The 25548-nt window shown below is 39.9% G+C and overlaps 2 protein-coding genes and 1 long non-coding RNA gene across 4 annotated transcripts in view; 1 reads left to right on the top strand and 2 right to left on the bottom strand.

The window, feature by feature from the left end:
* Positions 1 to 25548, bottom strand: part of LOC306960932 — a 377440-nt gene that overhangs the window by 222910 nt on the left and 128982 nt on the right. The window lies entirely within an intron of this gene.
* On the bottom strand, positions 6910 to 19425 carry sclt1 (sodium channel and clathrin linker 1). Of its 2 annotated transcripts, XM_079553375.1 has the most exons (21): positions 19100 to 19424; positions 17585 to 17649; positions 17462 to 17508; positions 16633 to 16705; positions 16504 to 16559; positions 15899 to 16034; positions 15681 to 15803; positions 15467 to 15532; positions 14941 to 15011; positions 13754 to 13844; positions 13592 to 13683; positions 12302 to 12479; positions 12119 to 12217; positions 11974 to 12045; positions 11804 to 11878; positions 10872 to 11014; positions 10509 to 10701; positions 8825 to 9021; positions 8669 to 8747; positions 7222 to 7317; positions 6910 to 7040 (listed from the first exon to the last, which is right to left on the bottom strand). In XM_079553375.1, exons 1-21 carry the CDS (start codon positions 19131 to 19133, stop codon positions 6981 to 6983), a joined length of 2046 nt encoding a protein of 681 aa, XP_079409501.1. In that variant the 5' UTR covers positions 19134 to 19424; the 3' UTR covers positions 6910 to 6980. The 2 variants fall into 2 exon arrangements, with proteins under 2 accessions (XP_079409501.1, XP_079409502.1); XM_079553376.1 differs by lacking the exons at positions 6910 to 7040; positions 7222 to 7317 and having other exon boundaries at positions 8677 to 8747; positions 8810 to 9021; positions 19100 to 19425.
* On the top strand, positions 19537 to 24281 carry cUnh4orf33 (chromosome Un C4orf33 homolog). The gene is made up of 6 exons (XM_079553505.1): positions 19537 to 19615; positions 20992 to 21185; positions 22253 to 22313; positions 22388 to 22439; positions 22518 to 22717; positions 24114 to 24281. The coding sequence occupies exons 1-6, from the start codon at positions 19611 to 19613 to the stop codon at positions 24208 to 24210; spliced, it is 609 nt and encodes a 202-aa protein (XP_079409631.1). The 5' UTR covers positions 19537 to 19610; the 3' UTR covers positions 24211 to 24281.

The following is a 25548-nucleotide window of genomic DNA, read 5'->3' as shown; positions in this document are numbered from 1 at the left end:
ATGGTTTGGTAATTCTCAGGATGCTGACTGTACAATATAATGTGGTTTTAGATTTAAAAAAGTCACTCAGCAAAAACTGCATATCATAAATTCCAGATGATGTTACACAGACCTGTCCTGGGCTACAGGAAGCGCTCACTCCCTCGCTGTGGAGCAGGATGCAGAGAGTCTGAAGGTCATGTTCGAGGGCTTAGTAAACACCTTGATCTCACAGATTCCAGCCTTGTCCAGGGACGTAATTGCCAGACGGGCTGCTTCCAGAGCGCCCCTCCAGGTCCCACTGAGCTTCATCAGCTACAGCCCAGTCTTCAGCCCAGGATTTGGCTACAGCCTCGTCTTCCGGCTCAAATCAGCAGACCTGTAAACACCAATACAGAAAACATACAACTTCATTTCAGACACGGGGCACTGTGAAATGTGGTAATGATCTGCAAAAATGAATCCTTTACGAACACAGTATATTGTTAAAGGACTTGCAGTGATCCATTTGAAATGTGGTTTATATGCTATAATAATAATATACAACAATAATAATAAATAAAATGCTGAAGTTGGAGATATTTCTCAATGTTTGCACAAAATGGCCTTCAACGTCTTCCAGCACTGATAAAAAAGGCAATAAAAAAGTAAATAGACATGTCTATGTCAAACGAAAATGACAAAATAGACCACTAGAGTGTAATTCAAGATTAAAGGGATATTTCAGGATTTTTGACATAGGGCCTCATTTCCTAGTCATCCAGAGTGTAGTTGATTTCTGGAGATATATATTTTTTAATTCATGCAGTCCTTATATTTGAAGAGTTTAGCGGTGCTAGGCTAGTGCTAGGCTAGCGCATGTCTATGGTAACTAGTAGCCTGCATTAAAAACCTCTAAATCATGGGGTCGTCCTCCAAACGTTGCCAAATCTGATTTGTAGAAAGCTCCTTTGTGAATTCCACGTGTAGTAATGCCGGCCGCAGGTATACAAACTGTAGATCCGGTAACCGAGCAGATCACTCCGCCGCTGCGTAGCTTACAACCAGGAAGCTGAAGCTGCTATAATATAAGTTATTTTAAATACAAAATGCTCATATCTCAAAAATGATTCAGTCAACGCAGACATTTATATGTGTAGTCTGGTGTTATAAGTGATTTGCCTTAGGTGCACCGTGCTTGGGTCAGACTGTTTTTAATGCGGGCTACTAGTTACCATAGACATGCACTAGCCTAGCATTAGCCTAGCACCACTAAACTCTTCAAATATAAGGACTGCATGAATTAAAAAATATATATGTCTCCAGAAATCAACAAGACAACGAGGAAATTAGGCCCTATGTAAAAAATCCTGAAATATCCCTTTAAAAATAAAAAAATGTTACACCAAAGTGGTAATTTGTGGTAAGATCTGATTTGTTCCATTGAGGTTTTACTTTTCCAACAGTTGTCCCTTTGGTAAATGTCCCTCATGCACCAACTCGTGCTCTGTGTTCATAAACAGACTATTTGCTGTGCACAGATGGGACAGTCTGTACTTCTGTACTGAGGAGCCGGTGTTTTCCTTGCGCCTCTAAATGTGTGTCTTTGTAGAGGCTGAACCATTGCTTTGCATCTCACCTTGAATAGATCCCTGAGATTGCAGACGTAGTGGGACTTTGCTGGAGTGCGGAGCAAATCCACTCGTAAATGTCCACAACTGTGTGTACACTGTGAGAGGAGCAGGCGTTCTCTCGCTCAGACACTCAGTAAAGAAACCCTTCAGGATATCCTAAAGCAAAAGGTAAAAGAAGAATAAGAGAAAAGGAAAAACAAGTACAGCTTGACAAAAATATTGATTGGAAGCTGAAGAGGTGTGACAGCTCAATTGTTTTGTCGTGACCTTGAAGATTGGTGTGGGGCACTGCTCCACTGTGTCGTGTTTGCAGATGAAACGGAGCTGCGGTTACCTCCTGATGGTGCAGCAGTTATGTCCTTGTAAAACACATTAATAACAGAAACACAAAGTATAGATACAGACGGCATCTCTGGAATCGCTCATGTATAAGCAACTAACTATTCAAAAAACGTCTTTATTAACTACTAATTATGAATATAGTTTTCTACTAAATAAAGATTAAACGACATGGCCACACTCCTCATATCACACGCTCAACCCAAAAATATCCCTGACTTTTTGCAGTGAGCGGCTGCAGACGCTTTATTTTGTCTGTGTGTCTGTCGGCGGCTAGTGATGTGTCGGTCGGGAACGATCTGGCTCTGAACGAGTCTTTACAGTGAACGATATGAACGGGTTCGCGGAGGTGAACAGCTCATTTCTGGTAGATTCCTTTTCGGAGGAGGGGCGTCACTTAAAGGGGGGTATTAAGCTAAATCGACTTTTTCAAGCTTTACATCATGTTATTATGTCATTCCCTCATTAAAAACATGCCTGAAGTGTTGCCTCGGCACATTCACGTATTTTTGAGTGATCTGTAAAAACTCCCCTCCTGGAACCGCCACCTTAACGTGGTGGAGGGGTTTGAGCACCCGAATGATCCTGGGAGCTCTGTTGTCGGGGGCTTCGTGCCCCTGGTAGGGTCTCCCATGGCAAACTGGTCCTAGGTGACGGGTCAGACAAAGAGAGGTTCAGAAGCCCATTATGAGAGACCCAACAGGCCCGGTTAATCGTGAGGCCGTCCTTCTGTGGACCCACCACCTGCAGGAGGAGCCATAAGGGGCTGGTGCAATGTGATTTGGGCAACTCCAACAGCTGCCCCCATGACCCGGAAACGGAAAAGTGGAAGAAAATGGATGGATGGATGGATGGATGGATGGATGGATGGATCTGTAAAAACTCTGATGGCAGCCATTTTAGGGATAGGTTTGCCCGAGTCCTCCTAGGAACGCCTCCACCTCCTGGAGACGCCTCCGACCTTTCGTCACCAGCCGAGTAACCAACCACTGCTCCTCAGCAGAACCCCCTCCCCACTGATGCCACAGACAGCGTGTGGAGGGGGTGTGTCGGAAAGGGTCAGAGGTTCTTAAAGAGACAGAGGCCTATTTCAAGACATTCGCTGCAGCCATTTTGAGAGAGCAATTTTATACAAGGCAGTTATTCTAATTTACTGCAGTTACAGACCAACAGAAGGTTTTGTCATCATTGTAGTGTGCTATAGGCTGGTGCTATGTGATTGAAAAAAGCATAATACCCCCACTTTAAGTTGTACCTGCTTTTTTTGCAAAACAAAAGTCACTGCTGAAGTGGGCTGGACGGAGCTGACAGAGGGACTGCGAATGAAAGGGTTTTAGAGCGCGGCTCCAGGGAAACAGCGAGAGAGCGAGCCCGAACGCTGCCATGCAGCGCCAGCACTATCCCGGGGCGGGCGATGGGAGAGAAAAAGGCGCGTGGGTTCCGCGAGTGACGAGGCGGCTACAGGAGCCCCGACACTCACATCTTCCACCTGTTCACTCAGCTCACTCTTCTCTTGCCCGCCTCTGAAGCAACATCACCGCACACTGCCTCCTCCTCCTCCGGCCCGGTCACCTTCACCGCTGCTGCTGCCCCACGAGGAGCTCAAAGTGAGCATGCATAAGGCAACGAGTTTGAGAAATAAAAGTCCTAATGAAATAATAAACAACGGTTACAGCGGAGATCGCATTGAAGCTAGACCTCTTTAACCTTTTTTCTCTTTTAAGTTTTTTTCCCCTTTTGCGCGAGGGAGAGAGAGGCAGAGAAAAAGCAGTTATTACATTGAATAATCATATTCAAAGTTTAATCGGCAAACATGCTCTAACATACTGCAAAATACAGGGATCAAATTTTCATATTTTCTAAAGCTTGTGCTACTTGATTTTTGTTGGTAGTAATTGGAATGACTGACACAGATTGTGTCACTGTACCTTTTGACAGGGCTGTAACATTTGCCCAGAGGCCTCAATTTGAAAGGGGCCCAGAAATATAATTCTTTAACACCACTAAATAGACCAGCTAAAATTATTATTTATGATCTATAATGCACCAGATTGCAGGAAATCATATCTGAATTATAAAAAATGTATTGGGGGAGGACCCACAAACCCCCCCTTCTGAGTGCCCTCCCACACTTTCAATAGGTTCTGATGGTCATGTGGGGTGGTGCCAAGCCCCCTCTGATCCATATGCAGCTCCTGATGTGCTCAGTCATGTAAATCGTAGACTTGTTTTTGGCTTAGAATTTAATAGCATTACGAGACACTATCGCCATGAAAAAGGCCACCCAGCACCCAGCTCGGGACCGACCAATGTCTCACTCCAAAGTTTGGTGAAAAGTTGGTAGCCCTGCAATCTGCTGTGCATAAACATCGATATAGACCCGATTTAGACTAGACCTTGGAAGCTAAGCAGGGAAGGGCCTGGCAGGACTTGGATGGGAGACCGTTTGGAAACACCAGGAAGCCTGGCGAATGTAGTGACTGAGCGAGTGGTGGTGGTCAGAGGCGCCGATGGTGCAGACTGGTTGCCTCACTTCCGTCAGTCTACCCCAGGGCAGCTGTGGCTACAATAGTAGCTTACCACCACTAAGTATGGAGTGAACGAATAGTGCAATGTAAAGAGTCTTTGAGTGTCCAGAAAAGCGCTATATAAAACCAATGCATTATTATTATTATTATAATTAATACGTTTATATTTTGCCAGGAAATGGCTAAAAAGAGTGAAAAACTGTGTTTCCCAAAAGATTCTATTTTCCCCCTTGGCGAGGCCACGCCCCCCCCTCTATTACGAGATGCCGTCTGTATCTATACGATACAGGCAGTATAAGTGTAGTGTGCTACAGTATCCCTGTTGCTGGCCAAATGTTATTTTACAAAAGCCTCAAAGTAATTCCAGTGGTGGTGAGACTTCCTCTAAAATACAAAAGTCTGCAATAAAAAGTCACATTGATACCTAAAATTAAGTCAAGGGCAAAAATTCAACACATTCTGCTTCAGTCAATAAATGAATGACAAAAAAAAGGGACATGAAGCTTAACTGCTAATTCATTAATCCTCCTCGTCCATCACTCGGCCGTTTCCCCGATGTGCTGCGACCCTCCTCTGCCCCTCCTCTGCCTGGCCTCTCCTCTGCTCTGCTCGCCGTTGTCCACTGGCCGCCCCGGGTCTCATCCTTTACCACCACCAGTGTCCGGGCTGTGGGGGAAGATTCTGTCTAATATTCTTCATGTATTTCATGTCGTTAATTCAATCTTCCACCGGGGTCTGAGCCACAAATACGATTCATGTCCAATAAAACTTCGTAACGCCACTCAGTTTCTCTGAGTCTTTTCAGGTTGAAATATGGTTTGAATAATTCCTTGAAAAACAAAATCAAGGCAAAAAAAAAGGTTAACTGTATAAAATAAAGATTGTTTGCTCATCCATACAAATATAAAAATAGTGAATCTTAAATAAAGGTTGATCAACATCCTCAGTTGGGTGTGGGTTACTCTTTTCCAGGGATCATTCTCAGTATACTCGTTTCAAGTCATGAACTTACACCACTTTATACAATACAAATAGGTAGTTAAAACAAGAAAATAAGGATGCGAGCTCAGAGCAAAGGGCAATGGTCCGTAAACACGGACAATGAATCACAAGTCATTAGACTGCCCAGAACTTAATTCAATTTAAACACATGCTCTCCACATTTGGTGTTGGTGCATCAATTCAAATGGGTTTAAAAACCGATACAACAAAGGACTATTAGGTTTTGCTGTTTACAATTGCTCTACAAATACTCTGCCTATCTACCTGTTGTTTTTACTTAATTTGTCTTTCAATTGTACACAGCTCAGAGTAGAAACGTTATATGCTGCTCATCTCAGTATTGATTTAGTTAATGACATAGGTGTTTGTTTTCTTTCCAAGGGGTGATATTGCTTTCACCTGAGACTTGGACGAAGGATGTAAGTAGTTCCCTATAGACCTAATATGTCTGTGTGTGTGTTTCTCTAACCCAGCAGCCATCACCAGCACATATGACGGTCATGTGACAGCTGTTCTGAGCATAGCTGTACATTTGTGTCATCTTCCTCTTTGCCAATGTCCAAAACCTTTAGAGTATTTTCAAAGTCACCTGAACCAAAAGTGAAAAAAGCACTTGGCACAAAAATATATGGTACAAACACACAGGCTACTGCCCGGATGGAAATGTGTGCAGCTTTGACTTGCGAGATAGAGTAGTCCCCTGTAGGCGGTCTATGATTAGGAACCATACAGTCTTGAAACCAGCCTTCAGAAAGTCATCCAGTCTTCTGCAAAAGATTACAATCACAATATAAGATCTTGTCAATTATCAATTCTATCAAACCCATGATCAAAGCAACACATGTTCAATCTGGACTAAGCACAATGTCCTATTTTACACACACAGGTATTTGTTTAGTTAAGCTAATTGGAGATGGCCTACATTGATATTTTCTTAATTCTCTTAGTTTACAGTATTTGTACGATCTGTGCTTGTGTACTAGTACCACCTAGTGGCGATGCTTGGTACATGCATTGTTTTTGATAAACCGGGTGTTTGGTCCTGTCAACCCTTGTGGTCTAAAGGATCTGGATAATTGCAAAGACACACAGTGTCCAAATCCTTAGACATTACAGTTGGTACTGAAGACCCTCCATGGACTAACTGCAAATTAATTAATAGAATAATTCACAATTTACAAACAAATATGGATACCTGGCCACAAAATAAAGTCCCCATCTCTCTATTATTACATATTTCATGCAATTCTCCATATTTAGCCAATATTTGAGGTCAATATTGATGGAGGGAAATAAATATAATATTAAGGGTTTTAGACCAGTATTTGAATAACCCTGCAACAGGACTTTACTTGTGAAAATATTTTTTAATGAGGGCAGCCCTCCATTAAATTGTACACTGAAAGAAAAAATAATACAATATTTTTTATATATTTGTTTATTGTACGTGTGTAGAGTGATAAAGAAAACACATTTACAAATTCACAGTTGAACATCTTTCATCAAAACTAGAAGTGCCTTAAATTGTCTCTTGTTCGGCCAAGTGTCTTTTCCTCTGCCGTGACGTCATCATATTTAACTGGAAACAAGAACAAACTGGCATAAGGGACGCACACAGTTTTACATGTCAGTTTACCACACTGTTATCATAATTCTGTCTCTGATAAAGACTGGAGATAGTGAAATATATACAGGTATATTATTCAGACACATTTCAGTTTCACAAAGTAACAGCTGTATGCGACAGAATGATACTTTACCTGTTGTGTAGCTGTAGCTGCTTTTTGTTCAGCCTGTGTGAGACGTATCTGTAGACGACTGGACTTCTCCTGATACTCTGCAAGCTGCCGTTCATACTGTAACACAAGGCAATGTATATTACCACAGGTCTTACAAAATGCTGTTAGGGTCATAAAAAAGTGCAGAAGAAAGATTAGTGCCAAACTAAAGTTTAGTGTCTGAGGATTATAAAAATGTAAAACAACACATTTTTTGAAGAGGGATTCATTAGATATTGCATTTTGAAATAAAATATGGTTATTTTCACCCAAATAACGAGATTTTGAGGTCTTCACAAAAGTATAGTATTGCAAATTTTGGAATGAAAGGGCATTTTAAGACATGGAAATTATGAATATAAATGTAAAATGGCAGTGAATAACTATTTCAAAAGCATTTGGTATATCCATTAGGAAATCACTCTTTCAAAAGCAAGGTGAAGAAGGTGAGATAAATATTGACTGATTACCACTTTAGCTCCGAGCAATCATGCAAATACTGCATGGGCAACTCTGCAAATCTTTAAGTTCAGTGACTTGTCAGGACTGTATAGTTCAAAGTTGAAAAATCAACTGGATCATCCAGAGCAGCAGGCTTTCCCCTGTCGACATCCAAGAGGATGTTTCTGCAGCGGGAACAAATACCATTTGGCAACTTTTGATCACTTGAATCAAAATCTTCAATGAAATACTTGTGTATTCTCGAGAGAGAGATAGAAGTCATGGACGAGCCTTTCTTAAAGCAGACAAGGCAAACAAAAGATCGATTGACTTCATGAGTTTTTGCTGGAGGCATGTTGAGGTCAGCTAAAGTGGAAATCAGTCAATATTTATCTCACCTTCACAAAAAAACAATTGCTTTTGAAAGAGTGATTTCTTAAAGGATAAACAAAATGCTTTTGAAACAGTTGTTCACAGCCTCATTACATCCAATAGGGATATTCCACTTTACATTTAATCAATAATGTTCATGTCTTAAAATGCCATTTGATTCCAAAATTTGCAATACTGTACTTTTGTGAAGACCTAATACAACGCGTTATGTGGGTGAAAATAATGCAATCAAAATGCAATATCTAATGAATCCCTCTTCAAAAAATGTGTTGTTTTACATTTTTTCTAATCCTTAGACACTGAACTTTAGTTTGGCACTGCTCTTTTCTTCTGCACTTTTTTATTACCCTAACAGCACTTCGCAAGACCTGTGTTACACATTCTTGCAAACAGAGCAGGGTTTTCTGCTGTGGGAAATGTACCTAATATATTCATATACACTGCCTGACCAAAGAAAAAGTCTACACAAATAAAGTTTGCATGCTCTAATGATCGTTCAGTGTTGCTGAACTTAGATCACAACAGTTAGATCCAGGGGGTGATTTTTGTTTGGCCTGGCACTGTATTGTATAAGATACGCTTTGGTTAAACAAACCTCTGTAATTGTGACTCGATCCGTTTCAAGCTGTAATTCAAGCTCATGTGAACGTTGCTTCTGACGATTCAGTTCCGACCTAAAAAAAATACATAGATCCTATAAATATGCCATTTTCTTTCTTCACATTAAAAACCTTACTTCTTGTGTCTTTACTTGTGGCTCGTCATTTTACTCTCAAAGTCCTGGATCAGCTTTTTGGCCTCTTCTTTCCAGCGCTGAGTAGTTTTCTGCTGCGCTGTGAGAAGCCGGGTTAGATCAGCACTGTTTCTCCGTCCGGTTTCTTCCAACTCGCGAATCTGAGCGTCCAGTTCACGCTCCTTTAAGCAACACTCCTGCTCCCGTTGTGACATCTGAAAATGTTTTAAGTGAGATTTGGACCGTTTAAACCGCTGGAAAGTTGTTGATATAAAGTGTTTTTGTTTTTGTGTTTTGAGCTTGTTACAATATTAGCTTAAAAAGTCTATTTTTACAACCAGGGCTGCGTACGGAGACAGACTGAAAGAACTGAACGGTCGTCATATGTAGAGACGACTAGCCTAGTCCTTGTTCACATAAAAAAACATTTCTGACCCTCGAAAGCGACTGTTGTGGACAAAGTGCAGGGTCTGAAACTGTGGCCTCATGTCGCCGACAATCATTACATTTAAACAGGAATTAGATTTTTCCATTTCTTTTTTTTTTTTTTTGTAGGAAGTGGACAGTAAACAAAATCTTTTTTTAATATTATTGTGACCAGAGATACATACGCCATCTAAATTTACTTTATTTGTATATTATTTTATGAGTGATCTGATGGTACAACATATCACTAATCACTAATTTGACAGACGGAAATTTACCCACTATATTTAAAAGGGACTAGATGCAAGTTTGTCATTTTATACTCACTACTGCCACCTCAGGTCATACGTGTAACTGCAGCTTCTATATTAAGCTTGTGCATGACGGCACTTCGGACCCGAATTAACACCTTTTTGAGTGACAGTGCAGGATTTTAGAGGCAGTTGTGGTGAACAGGTCTGAGCTCATTCTACACATTAGGACATTGTTGGAACATGTAGGGGGAGGAAAATACTTAATTTTAACATGTTTAAACTCTGTATAGTCCCTTTAACATCAACACCGTTTTGGAACTTTTTCCTGCGATTTCAAGACAAATTTAAATTATTTTTAAAAAGTGGCGGTGTCTGTGTTGGGCTGATCCCAGGTCGTCCCCTGTCCACTATGGTCCACTATGGTCCACTATAGTACGCTATGGTCCGCTATGGTCCACTATGGTTCCACTATGGTTCCACTATGGTTCCACTATGGTTCCACTATGGTCCGCTATGGTCCGCTATGGTCCGCTATGGTCCACTATGGTTCCACATGGTCCGCTATAGTCCGCTATGGTCCGCTATGGTCCGCTATGGTCCGCTATGGTCCGCTATGGTCCACTATGGTTCCACTATAGTCCACTATGGTCCACTATGGTCCACTATGGTCCACTATGGTCCACTATGGTCCACTATGGTCCACTATGGTCCGCTCCTGCCTATGGAGCCGCCGTCCTGACTTTTCCCTCGCTTTCAAGATATTGACAACATAAATATTTGCAAGAAATGTCACTTGAGACTTATAGTCTTTAAACCAATGCCCGTGAGCCTTATGGGTCACGGTTATGGCTCCGTATACTTCAGTCTTTACGCTCCGCTACCTGAACTCGCTCACACATTTCAATGGCGGAGTGGTTTTGTTTGGTAGCCAAAATTAGGAGCCTGAGTGATCCACGCATGTGCAGTTAAGATGGGCATTCGGCTTCTTCTCAGCATCAGATGTTATTAGAAATTATGATTACCTGTTGCTTGGCTTTCTTCTGATCAATCACGTTCAACTTTCTCAGATCGTCCATGTCTTTGCGGAGCTGTGTGTTCTCCTGCTGCAGTTTAAGGCGCTCCTCACTGATGCTCACACACTCCTCCCTGGCCGTAGCCAAAGAGCTCTGCAGCCGTCGTACTTCCTCTTGGCACCGGGACAGCTCCTCACTGTAGCTGCAGATTGATGAACATATCAAAAGAGTAGGGTGAGCTGGGCAGATGGCGAGTGGAATAACATGATATTACCATATTAACATCATTAGCAGCAGCAGATGGCACCGCTCCACTGTCACCTTACAGCTCCGAGACGTGTGAAAGAACTGAAACAGGTATCGTCCACTTACTCCATCTCCATCTTCTTCAGTTTGCTCTGGGTGCTTTGCAGAGTGATGTTTATGTCTTCTCTCCTTCTCTCAGCCTCCAAACACCGCTGGTGAAGAGCCTCCAATTTTCTGAACTCTGGTTCTGCTCTGCCCTCTTTGTACACCTAAAGTAGGAAAAAGTGAGTACACCCTTCGGAATTTCGTACATTTCTGCCTAAATTAGTCATAAATGGTCTGATCTTTATTTAAATCATATTAATAAGTAAACAGTGTCTGCTTTATTGGCCATAACATGTAAATATTCACAGGACAGGGAGGAATAAGTGAGTAAACCCTTGGTTAAGCATTCTCCAAGAGCTAATTAGACAAGTTTATGCAGACATTTAGAGTCAGGTGTGAGTAGGGCTGGGTACCGTTAAACGATACCAGTGTGGTATTGGGGGAAAAAAAGGTTTGGTACAGGTAGATATTGAAAAAAGAGAAAAAGAGAATATCTTAAAAAGTGTTTTTTTATGCCCTTTAAAGGATTGTTTCACCTCAAACAAATGATACAAATGAAAAAAGGAACATGATTAATCTGTTTTATGGTTCTATATGACAAATATTTTAGTATAGGTTTCAAAAAGCATGTATCATTAAAGTACCAGTACAAACAATACCCAGCCCTGGGTGTGAGCCAACCAGATATTAAAACCAAGGGTGTACTCACTTGTTCCTCCCTATCCTGTGTATGCTTACATGCTATGGCCAATACAAATATGATAAAATGTAATTGTTTGGGTGGTACTAGTTTAAGCAGACACTGTTTATTAATTCTTGTGATTTTAATAAAGTTCAGACCGCATTTTATGACCAATTTAGGCAGAAAGAAAGAAATTCCACAGGGTGTTCCTCCAACTGTATATTGTTTTGTAATGAACTAAGTGGATTCCAAAAATAGCTAGAAATTCTACCTTTTCCAGTTCCTCCTCGACAGCTTTTCTCTCTCGAAGAGACCTTTCAATCTGTAACTGTTTGTCTGCACACTCCTGAAGCGAGAGAGAGGGGGAAAAAAAGCAGAAAAGGGTAAAGACTTGTTTTACTGTGACAAAACACCCATCCTTTAACGTAAGAGGGGCCTTACGAGCTGTAGCGCAGACAACTCCTCTGTCATTCTGAGGATCTGAACGTTGCACTGTTTGCGAACATTCTCCACCTGCCCACAATCAAGTGATACTGTTAAAACATGTGAGGAATATGCCGGTGTTGGAGGACTGGAACTTCCTCACCTCTTTTCTTGTACGGATTGCTGCACCTTGGATCAGCTGTTTAATGGCCTCCTTTGTCTTTTCAAGTTCTTCTGTGATGTGTTTTTCTCTCAACAGGGCCTTGGGAGAAAAGGCAAGACCGGTCCACAAACTCCGAAACAAAGAAAGGCACATTTCCTCAGACGCCCATAAACAATGAGATACCTGCTCTTTTTGCAGGGCGGCCTCCTCAGCTGCTTGAACGCTTTCTCGAACCTTGGCGAGAGCAGCGTATTTCTCCTCCTCTAAAGTGGTGCAGCGGGTCTGGATCTCCCCAACCTTTCTCTCGTAAACACTTTGCTCTCGGCGGACAGTTTCTGCTTCTTGTGTGGCAGCGTTTAATCTAGGCGGGACAACAGGTGTCATCATGATCATCAATGCGATCAATGGAGAGTGACAAAAGGATAAAGGGAGCACATTTCATCTACAGAGAGGCATTTCTTTTTAACCTCTTAACCCCCACCTGGACCGAGCACAGTTTGGCTTTACCCAAATCTAAAAGCTTCTTGAGAAAAAGTATCAAAATAGTGATCAAAGTGAGGATGAAAATGCAACAAAATTGTGACAAAAACACGACAAAAGAGGAATTTTAAAAGAAACAATGAAAGAGCAGCAGAAATGTGGGGAAAAAAACGACAAAATGAAACCATGAAAGCAATGAAAAAGCAACAAAAACATGAAAAAAGGGGACACACAACAAAAATGCTTCGAAAATGTGACGAAAACACGACAAAAAATACAAAAATGCTTAAAAAATTGGACAAAAAAGCCATAAAAGAGCCACAAAAGCACAACAAAAAAAGCAATGAAAAAGCAACAAAAACATGACAAAAAAGCGACAAAAGACAGATAAGAAAGCACGACAAAAATTTAATAAAAATGTGACAAAAATGTAACAACGAAGTAATGAAAACTTAACATAAAAGCACACAAAAAAGTGATGAAAAAGTACTAAACTAAAAAATAAATTGCAATGAATCAAATCATCATCAAAAACATGATAAAAACATGACAAAAAGGCGACAAAAACAGATAAAAACATGACAAATGTGACGAAAACATGTCAATAAAACAATGAAAAAAACACAACAACAATAATACAAAAAAACAATGAAAAATCAACAAAAACATGACAAAAAGCTACAAAAATCAGAGATGAACACACAAATGTGGCGCCTATCACTTTTACTGGTCACTGTTGTTCTCCGGTGGAGTAGCTTTAGATTTGGGTAAAGCCGAACTGCAGTAAATGCGTTTCAGGCGGGGGATAAGAGGTTAATGTTACTACAAATTTTAATAAAAGTACAAGAGGACACTTAAACAGATTCCAAAGTATATTTGATCTGTTGTGTGACGCTGATTCTCAATAGAGGCGCAGAATACAAGTGACTTTGCTACAGATAAGAAGAGCCTGTAAAAAGATGAGGTCATGCTAACAGTTTGGCATGTGCTCACCTGGACTCGAGCTGTCCCAGGGCAGATTGGAGCTGCTGCAGTCGTCTGTCAGAGGCATTCTCTCGCCCCTGAGCCTCCGCTACATCGCCCTCCTGAACACATGCACCGTCCTCTGATCAGTTTCTATTTAATCAGCTCACTTTGCCCAGTTTACTCACTCACCCGTCGCTGCATCTGCTCCTGGAGAATCTGCAGTAATTTGGTCATCTCGTTGACTTTGGCAGTGGCTGTTCTCAGTTCAGCCTTAGACTGTCTAAAAACAGAAAAAAATGCATTTTTTTTATTTGCTTAAACTAGGTCATTCAGAAAGCGAATGTTAACCTCCTAACCCCCACACGAACCGAGCACATGTTCTACAGTATGGTTTTACCCAAATCTAAAAGTCTAAAAAAATAAAATAAAATAAAAAAGCATCAAACTAGTGACAGTTGAAAACGCAAGAAAAATGTGGCAAAAAAGCGACAAAAAATGTACACAAACAGGATAAAACACGACAAAAAAGCAATGAAAAAAGCAATGAAAAAGGCACAAAAACAGACAAAAACAAGACAAAAACAAGACAAAAAACAAAACCAAAACAAGACAAAAACAAGACAAAGGAGCAATGAAAAAGACACAAAAACAAGACGAAAAGAAGACAAAAAAAAGGGATGAAAAAGCCACAAAAACAAGAAAAACAAGACAAAAACACAAACCAAAAAAAGCGATGAGAAAGACACAAAAGCCAGACAAAAACAAGATGAAAACACGAGTAAAACAAGACGAAAACAAGACAAAAAAAAGCGATGAAAAAGACACAAAACGCTTAAAAAATGTTATATAAACGGTGGGGACCAGTGTTAATTTTGTCGACTAAAATTGAACTAAAACTAAATTAAACGTTTTTCATGAGACTAAAACTATGACTAAAATGTCCAGATAGACAGACTAAATAAAAATGAAAAGGAGAGACTAAAATCATCCAAACTTCTATTGACAGTCTGAAAGAGCCTCAGATCATGTAAATTCTCTGCCAAAGGAGCAGCTCTGAGCTTTGTTCATGTGGGAGCAGCTCCATGAAGCAGAGGACCTGATTAAATAGGATTATAATGACTATTATAAATGCAAAGTTGACTAAATGTACTTGCAATTTAATCGACTAAAACTAGACTAAATCTCGACTAAAATGTAATTACATTTTCGTCAAAAGACTAAAACTAAATTAAAATACGTTGATGTGGCAAAAAAGACACAATCAGTTTTGTAGGTCTTAGCTTTCAAATGAGGCGGTACAGTCGAGAAGCTTTTAGATTTGGGTAAAGCTGAACTGGAGAAAATGTCCTTGGTTCAGGAGGTTAAGTGGGAATTACCTGTGTTGACTTTGTAGCTCCTCCATCTCTGTCGTCTGCTCTGTTAATGTCTTTAAAAACTGCTGGTTGGTCTGTGTGCGGCAAGAAAGACAAGAGTCCCATTTGTTTGGCATCTTCAAAATGTCACTTGACAAAAACATACATGTCGACTGATCTGTCCACAAACAAAGTGGAAAGACTCGAGGGGAAAGCCTGCAGAGCTCTTGCTTGTACAGTCATTAAAGATTAATCAGTCGGCTATTGTATTACTCTCCCATTGTTCTCAGGAGCAGGACCAGGCTTACATGTCACTATGTGTGTTCTCTGCAAAAAAAAAACACTTGGACTAAATTACCGGGAGCAGAAGAACTACAACACCACCTGTGCAGATCTAATACCTACAAAGGAAGGGAAAGACGGAAAACAGTCTTGCGAAGTTACAGAGGTAATTAAGAAAACAATGTTAATTTCAACAATGAGGGCCACAGTTCCACCGCATATTTAATTAGGAGAGGATAATTCAACAAGCTTTTAATCAACCACTTACCATTTCGAGCTTCTGATTTGCCATTTGGAGCTTGTGTGTGTGTTGCTGGAATTGAGCAAGCTGATCCTGTTAAGGCAAAATAGCAGAAATAAAACTTAACTGCTTGCAATTACACTAAACCACTGTACATCATTAACATGAGCCAGTCGTTGTAATGGAAATGGCTCCATCTAGTGGTGCACGTGTGACACTGTGGTGATAGTAATTACTGAACTGTTAGCTGCTGCTTGTGTGCGTCGTGCATCTGTCCGTCGGAGATAGTCTTCTGATAGATCTGCTGAAGGCGGTCGAGCTCCTGGGATGTCGTCTGCCACAGCTCCATGGCCTGCCCTCGCTCCTAAACATGTTGATGAATTTAGCTCCACTTGATAATGAAAGATGGAAAAACCACACACATTCATACAGTTATTGCAATTGCAGGATTAAAGAAACCTGTTCGGAGAGTTGTATCTGCTCTTGAAGGTTTTTGATGATTGTTTCCTCCTCCAACGCGCTGCCCTCCGCGGTTAAGGACACTGGCATGGCCTGGAGCTGCTTCTCCACTGACTCTCTGAGCTCAGTGTGCAGCCTGAAAAAGGTGAGGGTTTAAAGGTCATTTTTAAATCACAGATTCTGGACTGACTAGAAATAAAATGCTGTTTTGTTGGCTGTCGTCTATTCTTGAATTTTAACAAGAGCCTGCCTGGCAGTAATGAAACTATTTTTTGTAAGGTAATTTTAATTAGCACATTGTCAAGTGGATGGTCACTCACTAATAAAAGAACATGACCTTTGTCACGCACAAAAGACCTCGTCTTCCCTCACTGCTTTTTAATTAACTCTATACATTTTCTGAAATTTATACCCAAGAGGTTTTAGTAAATGGATTCCTTTTTTCTCACACAAGTTTTACGGAAACCAAGGACACATTTTTGTTAATTCAATTAACACCAGGTCGCTAATAATAAGGCAGCCTTGTAATATAAAGCCTGATAAGTACAGGTGGAAATAGAGTTTACACTCAAACCAGAGCACAAAACTACTTGAACAATGTATACCTTTCATTTTCCTTGATGACTCTGTCCAACTTGACTTTCACATCTGCCATTTGGGACTGTTAATGCAAGTGACAGACATTTAAGTTTAATACACATTAGCGTTTGTTTAGTTAAAAACACAAAGTTTACCTGGTATTTCTGAAGCTGTTCAGTCATCTCTTCTATGTGACGATCATACTCAACAACCAAGGGAGCCATTATACTGAAACATTTCAGATTTAAGAAATAAGATTTAAATCAAACCACCACAGTTTAAAGGAATAGGCCACCGTTTTTACATACTGAGATATGTCCTTACCTTAGTTTAGACAAGTTCATTTGTACCTGTCTGGTCTTCACTCGTGCCCTCAGTCACGTAAACATAGCACAGACGGCGTTAGCATTTAGCCTCTCCTCTTCTCCTCTATAGTTCCAAACAAGGTCAAGACAGAAGCTACCAAGCTCTTCAGCCTTTCTCCCTATTTAAATATGGTTACATGAAGTGCTACACGATCCAAGTACAGTTACACAAAATTAAAAAATGTGGATTTTCTAAGCGGATAAAAAGGGGAACTATAAGGCGCAATAATACCAGGAGTACTTCAGCGTCCGCACAGTAAAGTGAAGATATGAATGCGTGGATGTTGAAGTACTCCTGGTATTATTACGCCTTACCATATAGTACCTCTTTTAATCCGCTTAGATAATTCACATTGTTTAATTTTGTGAGACTATACTTGGATCGTGTAGCCATATTTGAATAACGAAAATGTGGAAGAGCTTGGTAGCTTCAATCTTCACCTCGTTTGGAGCTATAGAGGAGAGGCTATATGCTAAAGCCTTCTGCGCTATGTGTGAAGACCAGACAGGTACAAATGAACTCGTCTAAGCTCAGGTAAGAACATATCTCAGTATGTAAAAACGGTGGCCTAAACGTCAATAATGATTGCAGATCTGCCAAAGAAAAATCTGAACAAACCCTCGATCAGTCGTCCAGGGGGTTGCAACCTGTGCCTCCACTTCAATCTAAAAATAATATATAAACACAGTTTCATCATCATTAAAATCAAATTACATGTTAAAGCTCCCATGTGGATCATACCGGAGATGAGGCTTGAGGATTGTGTCCATGCTGATACTGGCTCAGGGCAGAGTTTAACCTCTGGACTAAAAACAGAAAAGAACAAAAATCAAAAAAGTTGATAATAGCACATATTTGACCTTTAATGGACACATGCAGCAGCTGTTTTAGTGGTTAGCATGGCAGATTGTCTTTCTATAATGGTGACCTCTAGGATGCTCTAGCATCAATTGTTTTTTGGGTTTCTGGCAGGTCTTCTGGATGGAATGTATGCGAAACCATGAGATGGTTCATCAGCAGAAAAAAAAAAGCTGTGTGCTTTTATTTTGGCGTGCTGGATCGAAACAGGAAGTCACTTCTGGGCAGTGTTGTTATGATTTGAAGTTATGCACAGAGTCAATTGTTTTGGAGGTTTCTGGTGTTTCTTTGTTCTGCTGATGAACTATCTCCATGGTTACGCATACATTCCATCCAGAAGACAATTGATCCTAGAGCGTCTTGTAGGGCATAGCGATATGGCCTAAAATCTATATCACAATATAAAAAAGAAATATCAAGATAATGATATATTTGACAATATAATTGACAATGGACAAACTATTTCAAAATCCCAGACTTACGCCAATTGGAAAGATTAATTCAGTGACATTTTATTCTTTTTTAACGGCATACTAATTTACTTGCAAATATGATCTAATCTAGCAGTTTACATCATTCATTTCATTTTACTTTTTAAGCACCTGACCCCGTGTTCTACAGTCAGTGTTTATGCTGCTTTGATGGAGCTGAGCGGAACAGAAATTATATTGTGTCCACAATGATATTAAAAAAAAATATATATATATATATTGCGATAATGATATGGTCCACCCCTAGCGTCTTGGAGGTCACCAAAATGGAACACAAAGGTGCCATGCTAACCACTCAGCTGCTGGGCCACAAAAAGACCAAATAAGCCTTTACTAACCACATTTTCCCCAGTGTTACCCAAATCTAAAAGCTTCTCGACTGGAGTTTCCAGCCTATAGGCCAGTGTAACGCCTCATTTGAAAACTAAGACAAACAAAACTCACCTAAGCTTCTTCCTTGTTTGTGTTATCATGTCTTAGTCGTTTTGTTGCGTATTTTTAATGACATTTTTAATGCTTTTTTCCGTCACGTTTTTGTCACTCTTCATTTCTTTTATGTAGCGTTTTGGCCACATTTGTAATGGAACTGTGATCCAGCCACAAATATGTGAACAAAACATATTTTTAAAAAAATAACACAAACGCAACCAAAAAGGACGAACACGTGAAAATTATAACGAGGAAGAAGTTTAGAAGAGTTTTATAGGTCTGGAGAAAATGCACTCGGTCACGGTGGGGTTAAGGGGTTAATAACAACTTTTTATCCGCATTTAAAGGCTTTCAAAACACAGCTGTTAAATTCACATTAATAAATACATAGATAAAGCAATTTTTAGCACATAAGCAGGTTCTGCCATAACCGTCTAATTGAAATCTTGCATTCTAGGATTGGAGAGGCGGTTCGTACCTTGGTCTCGCAAGAACTGAATTTCTGCTTCCATTCTTGATCAGAGATTTACAGTTCGTTCCAAATCACTTCATATAAGCTACTCAAAGAGTAAATGAAACCAGTCCCACGCGTCAGCTGGCAGTGTAGTGATCAAATCAGGTTACTAGGCATCGCCCAAAGAAGGAGCTTTAGTTTAGCTGGAGAAGCTAATCACTCTCGGCTTATTATTCTGCCGAGTTAGGCGCTTGGTCCTGTCATATAAACTTTTTTTGTTTCATCAACCGCGAATGTCAAAACGATGGGATTCATTTCAGGACAAAACGACTGCTTTAACAAGAATGTGTGTTAAAAGAAAAAAAATTAGAGCATTATCCCATCATTATTCCCCAGTCGCGCCGCCGTCTGTTTTGAGGAAAACAAAAAACAACCAATCAGCGAAAAGGTGCAACACGGAAGTAGTTCCGGGTTAGAGCAGAGCACTGAAGAAGAAAGGTTCCGGCTGTCTGAGGAGTTTCGTTTCAAGGGAGGAATGAGGTATTTTTTAGCTTGTTGTACTCAGTTAGAAAGTTTTCATTTCATAAGGAAGTTTCTGCCATGCGAACAATGTGCCAATGTTAGGTTAATGTTAACAATCAATGCAGAGCTTCACTGTTACTGTTTATTTCCGCGATTTTTTACCGGATGTTTTGGTGAATGGTGTTCAATCAGCTGATTTTTCCAGGCGAGAAGAGCTGTTTATTTAAATGGCAGATCTTTTACAGAGCAGATCTTTATACAGAAGCAATGCACCATTTGTGAACTATATATTGAACCACCATAGAACTTTTAATATCTATTTAACCTCTTAACCTCCACCTGAACCGAGCACATTTTGGCATTACCCAAAAAGCGACAAAAAGGCGACACAAATATGTCCAATAGTGACAAAAAAGGGACAAAAGTGCAGCAAAAAGAGACAAAGACTCACACAAAAAAAGAAAATAATGTGACAAAAATGCAGCAAAAATTTGACAAAAATGAACCTTTTATTACGAGCCATACAAACAAAACTATAGAAACAGTGTTCAATAACAAATACAGAGACACGGGTACAAGCCATATCTGTCCAAGATCTTTACCTTTACATACAACGTACTTCCTTTGCCCCTATAATAGGCCAACAGAATAAAATAAATAACATTTTAGCCTGAAAAGGAGTGGGAAGAAGACAAACCTATTTACTCTCACCCCTATTTATATACTATAATTATTTAAATAATGTGGTTGCTGAACTTACTTAGTTTTGTCCTTCGTAGCTTGTAGTAATAAAACAATTAAGTTATAATATGGCTTGGACCGTAGGTGGACTGTCTATTGCTGGGTTGCAGGTGACATCACAGTGTTCTAAAGGCCTATAATATTATATAGAGGTAAACTTATTTAGTTTTTGAGGACATTTTTGGTCTTGTACAGGGAGATCATGGATCAAGTGACTGATATTAATGATCATTTTTGTAAATCATACATTTTCATTTTAGATGTGACTTGTGAAAATGTAATGCCCCCCACTGGGTCCGGTGACATCATCACACTCTAGAACCTGCAACCCGGCAATAATTTGGCCCTACTGAAGTCATTAACACATTTCCAGTTACGACTAGTATAACCTGAAATGCAATAATACAAGTGTGTGTGTCATATCCTGAAGCAATAGTGTCTGTGAGACCGATATTGATTGATCTAATGGCATTGCTAGGTTACTGAATAACAGACATTACATTCACCTGATAACAACTCAAAAGATAAGACTATAAAAAGCACAGAAAGCCAACTGAGGCTGAAACAAGTTTTGCAGCTTGTATCAACATGGGTCTAATGAGTGGGTTGCTCTTTCTGACATTCTTTATACTCTGCTCGTTTGTGTTTTATAGCCAACAGAGCCAGCTGCAGTTTTCTATCGAGCACACCTGGAACAGTGATCCTGTGGACCATGAGCCGATCAGGATTACCTTCTCGCCTTCGGAAGGGGGGCTGAAGATGCAAGTACTTGGTCCCTTTTTTAACGACCCGGCAGCCCCTCCTGGACCCCCCGGACACGCCTTTCCCGGACTCTGGGATTATGAAGGTAGGACGGGTCAATTTAACATAACATACCTTCTTTATCCTTACTTCAAATAGGAAAAGACAATAACTGTCATTTTAACTATATATCGGCCGGCCAATATTATCGGCTGATATTAGGATATTTTCAAATAAATATTACAGAAAGTGATAGAGACTTTCCGTTTTTAGCATTGGAAAGAGCTCAGTCAGAACTTGAAAATGAGCCCTCCCACAAATTCCTAGGCCTCAGACTCACAGTTTTTTGTTTTGGAATCAACTACTGATTTTTGTCTTTTAAACAAGCTCCCTCTGAAGTACTTACTGAACATGAATATTCAGCGCCCCCTGCAGTCACTGTTGAACACTGACACATTCAGTGGTGCATATCGGCATCGGCCAATCAAAATCCCTGATAATCGGTATCAGCCTCAGAAAAACCCACATCGGTCGACCAATGTTTCTATGTATTTCTAAGATTTACCTTTACGATAATAATAAATGTTTAACTTTAGGCTATTTGAGATTTGAAACAACATCAAATTAAACTGCTTAAAATATCGGCCTATATATCGGCTGTCGGCCATGCCAACCCCCTTCATATCGGTATCGGACCCCGAAAATCCATATCGGTCGGGCCCTAATTTTAACTTCGAGCTAAACCCACAACTAAATAAGAAGTCCATTTCTTAAATAATAAATCACCAAATCATTCATGAAATATTATGAAAGTAAATACAAACACTTCCGTACCACTAAACAAAGTGTTGTGATGATCCATCTGTAAAACTAGTGAAGCCATAAGAAATGGGGGTCTGTTTGTGATACTTTAATCTTTAATGGCAAATCCATTAGCTTTATTAAAGTCGCACAGCAATTACACCCCATAATGAAGATGAGTAATAACAGCAGATTCTAATTGACCTAAAGTGAGTTGGATTTATAGTCAATGAGCCTCACACATTTTGCCTCATTACTGTAACACACTGAACGAGAACATCCTTCTTTATTCTTTCTATTTGATGTGCCTTTTTATTGAACATACTTTGCTTTTTGCAGCCGCCAATATCATTTTATTTTTTGCTCTTACAGTTGTAGAGTCATTTTTCCTTGACAGCACTACAGAAAACTATCTTGAAGTGGAAGTGTGCCCGTAAGTAGCAGTTTACTGTTATTGCTCTTTTAGAATCTATGAACAGTGACAAACTTGTGCTATTTTTTTTTTAGACATGGACAACACCTCATTCTGTTGCTTTCAGGCGTCGGTCAGGCATTTGTGGTAAGCAGTAAATCCTGATTATTAGTGTTGTAAAATGTTGTTATCCACATCATACATTTTCTTCTCTTTTCTATTCAGCAACAACTCCCTATGGTGTTCAGTGCCACGGTCACTGGGGATAGATGGATGGGAGAGGCTCTAATTCCCTGGGGTTACTTCCCTCCTAATGTTAATAAGATGAACTCTTACGCCATTCATGGATCTGGTGAAAAACGCACTTATGAAGCACTTTACTCAATTCCGAAAGAGGAGATTGCAGAGGGCCAACAACCTAACTTGTAAGTACTTAACTGTGACTGCAAAAATAGAAAGTAATATCCGGCATGTAAATGTTTACGCCATTATGTATGTCAAAACAATTTCTTCTCAGACTTCCATTCTATTACATGCAATGATTAGGCAGGATACAAGGACCATTAGCTATAATGTGACACATGTTGTTCTCCTGTGTCCCATTATAATGTAATTTGTGTTGTATTATTGCACAAAGTCATGACAGTCATTGCAGACACAGCAATGTGAATGTGAATGTTATGTTATATACATGCAGTTTTAATGACGTCACACATAGTTAAGGTAAATTTAATGTGGAACAAAGTTCATATTTATTTGACCTTGTAGTGACCCAGCAGCTGTATGAGTGGTCAGCATGACGCCTTTACTTTCGATCACAGTGGTCTCTACGATCAATTGTTTGGAAGGTTTTCACTGCTGATGGACCCTCTCACCTGAAAACCTACCAAACAATTGATCCTGGAGCATTGTAGAGACCATGATGATGGAAAGTATAGGCGCCACGCTGGCCACTACCAAGTCAAATACATTGCATAATGCACCTTTAAGGCCATTTTGAAGACTGAAGTGCTGTAAATATGCTGCGTTCAGACCGTGCGCTTCTCGGGCTTCAGAATCGCGCCCAAAGCCCCTAGCTGAACGCTTGTGCTTATTCAAGTCAGATGCTCTGGCCGCTCGTCAGCTCAGAGTTTGTTCTTAGCAATCTTGGAAGTAGCTCTTGCCTGAAAACTACAGTTGTTTGGAGGCTGTCTAGTCTCCCTCGTTGCTCCTGCCATGTCCTATGAATCTTTAACTATACCCCCATGGTCTACACCAGGATCTGCCCAGTATTTAAGCCTATATCCAGCCCATAAGCTGGACATTTGTTCTGGTGGCAAGTAGCCAGGCTAGGTTAGCCCGGTTAGCTTGTTACAATTGCCTACAGCTCATTGTTGATTAAAGGAATAGGCCACCGTTTTTACATACTGAAATATGTTCTTACCTTAGCTTTGACGAGTTCTATAGGACCTGTCTGATCTTCCCCCGTGCCTTCTATCACGTAAACACAGCACAGACGGCGTTAGCATTTAGCCTCTCCCCCTCTCCTCTATAGCTCCAAAACTGGTCAAGATAGAAGCTACCAAGCTCTTCCACGTTTTCCCTATTTAAATATGGTTACGTGAAGTGTTCCACTACAAAGTATAATACACAAAATTAAACAATGTGGATTTTCTAAGCGGATAAAAGGGGGAGCTATATTGTAAGGCGTAGTAATACCAGGAGTAGTTCGAAATCTGCGCAGTAATCTTCACTTTACTGCGCAGTAATCTTCACTTTACAAGATGGCGGCCATAACAACAATTATATACATTTACATTATTTGTCCTGTCTGCCTTTTAGCCACCTGCTGCAGTATTTCCAAGATTTCCGTCTGCAAAGCATCATGGGAGAAGACTGGATTCAACCAGACTCTGAGCTTTGGAAAGGGAAGCCATAGCGTTTTTACCGCGGTTCCCTTTTACATTTCTTTCTTTTTTTTACAATACTAAACAGGCAGCTTTGCAAATGACTATAAATTACGACACAATCAATTTATATTTGTTAATAAAGTTCAATGACATATCACACACATTGTTCTATCTCTATTATTGAAATGCATGAGACGTCAAACGCAGCTTGCAGACGGAAACACACCTGCTGAAGTTACAGAGTGTGACCCGCAGCTGTTAGAGTGAACTGTGAAAAAGAATTGCCATAAAGGTGTCTATTGCCTTTGCTGCGGCCAACTGTGACACATTGTCTGTTAAATATGACACATAACTGATGCGTTCAAGTTAGATGAAAGGATCCTTCTGGGTCCAAACTGTTGAGAGCTCTATAGATAATCGAAATAAAAAAAACACAACTTTATCTGAATCTCCTGTTGAAATAACAGCAGATAAAAGGTAACAGTTCTACTCCGAATTAGAATACAATAGCTCACCATTTCTACAGACAAAATGAACAGACAAAATGAACAGACAAAATGAACATATTTTATATATATTTTATATATAACATATTTTATATTTGAATATTTAAAACAAGCCTTCATTGTATATGGAAAAAAAATGTGAAAATTAATGTCAGAAAAGCGTTAACAAAGATAATCCATATATATGACATTTTTATGAGATCAGATGAGCATGAAGATACTTTTTTTTTACTTGTGTGTGTAAAGTACAAAATAAATAATTTATCATCATTTGCCTTATTATTCCGTCGGCTTCACACATTTTAACTGCTATTGTAACAAGGCTATTTTGTTTATTGAATTACATCAAAATATATCCGTTCATTGAAATCATAATCAGCTTTAATGGTGCGTTCATGTAGACTGGGACGGTTGTTTTTCCCGAGATGTAAGATCTCGGGAAAACCAGTTGGTTTGTGTTCATGTGGTTTGCGGGAAAGTGGGGATTTTGATGTCATTAAATAAAAACGCCCTTTTATCATCGATTAGCGCTTCATTAAAAAGCTATTCATTTAAACGTGTTAGTGTTTAAAAAGCTAAACAGTAGTTTGTTTAAAAAAAAATCAGGCATTTCACTCGCAATTTTGTTACTAAGAGGATGACGACAGCTAACGCTAAATGTTTAAACTAAAACAATAGCAGTGTTTAAAGGGGCTAGGTGCAAGTTAGCCATTTTATACTCACTACTGCCACCTCAGGCCATATGTGTAACTGCATCTTCTATATTAAGCTTGTGCATGACGGCACTTTGGACCTGAATTAACACCTTTTTGAGTGACGGTGCAGGATTTTAGCGGCAGTTGTGGTGAACAGGTCTGAGCT

The sequence above is a fragment of the Gobius niger genome, assembly GCF_951799975.1.
Source record: "Gobius niger genome assembly, chromosome: 3".
Classification (NCBI taxonomy): Eukaryota; Metazoa; Chordata; class Actinopteri; order Gobiiformes; family Gobiidae; genus Gobius; species Gobius niger.
Note: the sequence above shows the minus strand (reverse complement) of the source record. Positions and strands in the feature narration are given on the sequence as shown.

Coding starts and splice junctions, on each gene's coding strand:
- sclt1 (XM_079553375.1), bottom strand. CDS start 19,133: ATGGAAGCAGAAATTCAGTTCTTGCGAGACCAAG. Junction 16,706..17,461: donor CCCTGGACGACTGATCGAGG/GTTTGTTCAGAT, acceptor GAAATGTTTCAG/TATAATGGCTCCCTTGGTTG. Junction 7,318..8,668: donor ATCGAGTCACAATTACAGAG/GTTTGTTTAACC, acceptor CTTGTGTTACAG/TATGAACGGCAGCTTGCAGA.
- cUnh4orf33 (XM_079553505.1), top strand. Junction 22,314..22,387: donor CTTGAAGTGGAAGTGTGCCC/GTAAGTAGCAGT, acceptor TTTTTTTTTTAG/ACATGGACAACACCTCATTC. Junction 22,718..24,113: donor GAGGGCCAACAACCTAACTT/GTAAGTACTTAA, acceptor TCTGCCTTTTAG/CCACCTGCTGCAGTATTTCC.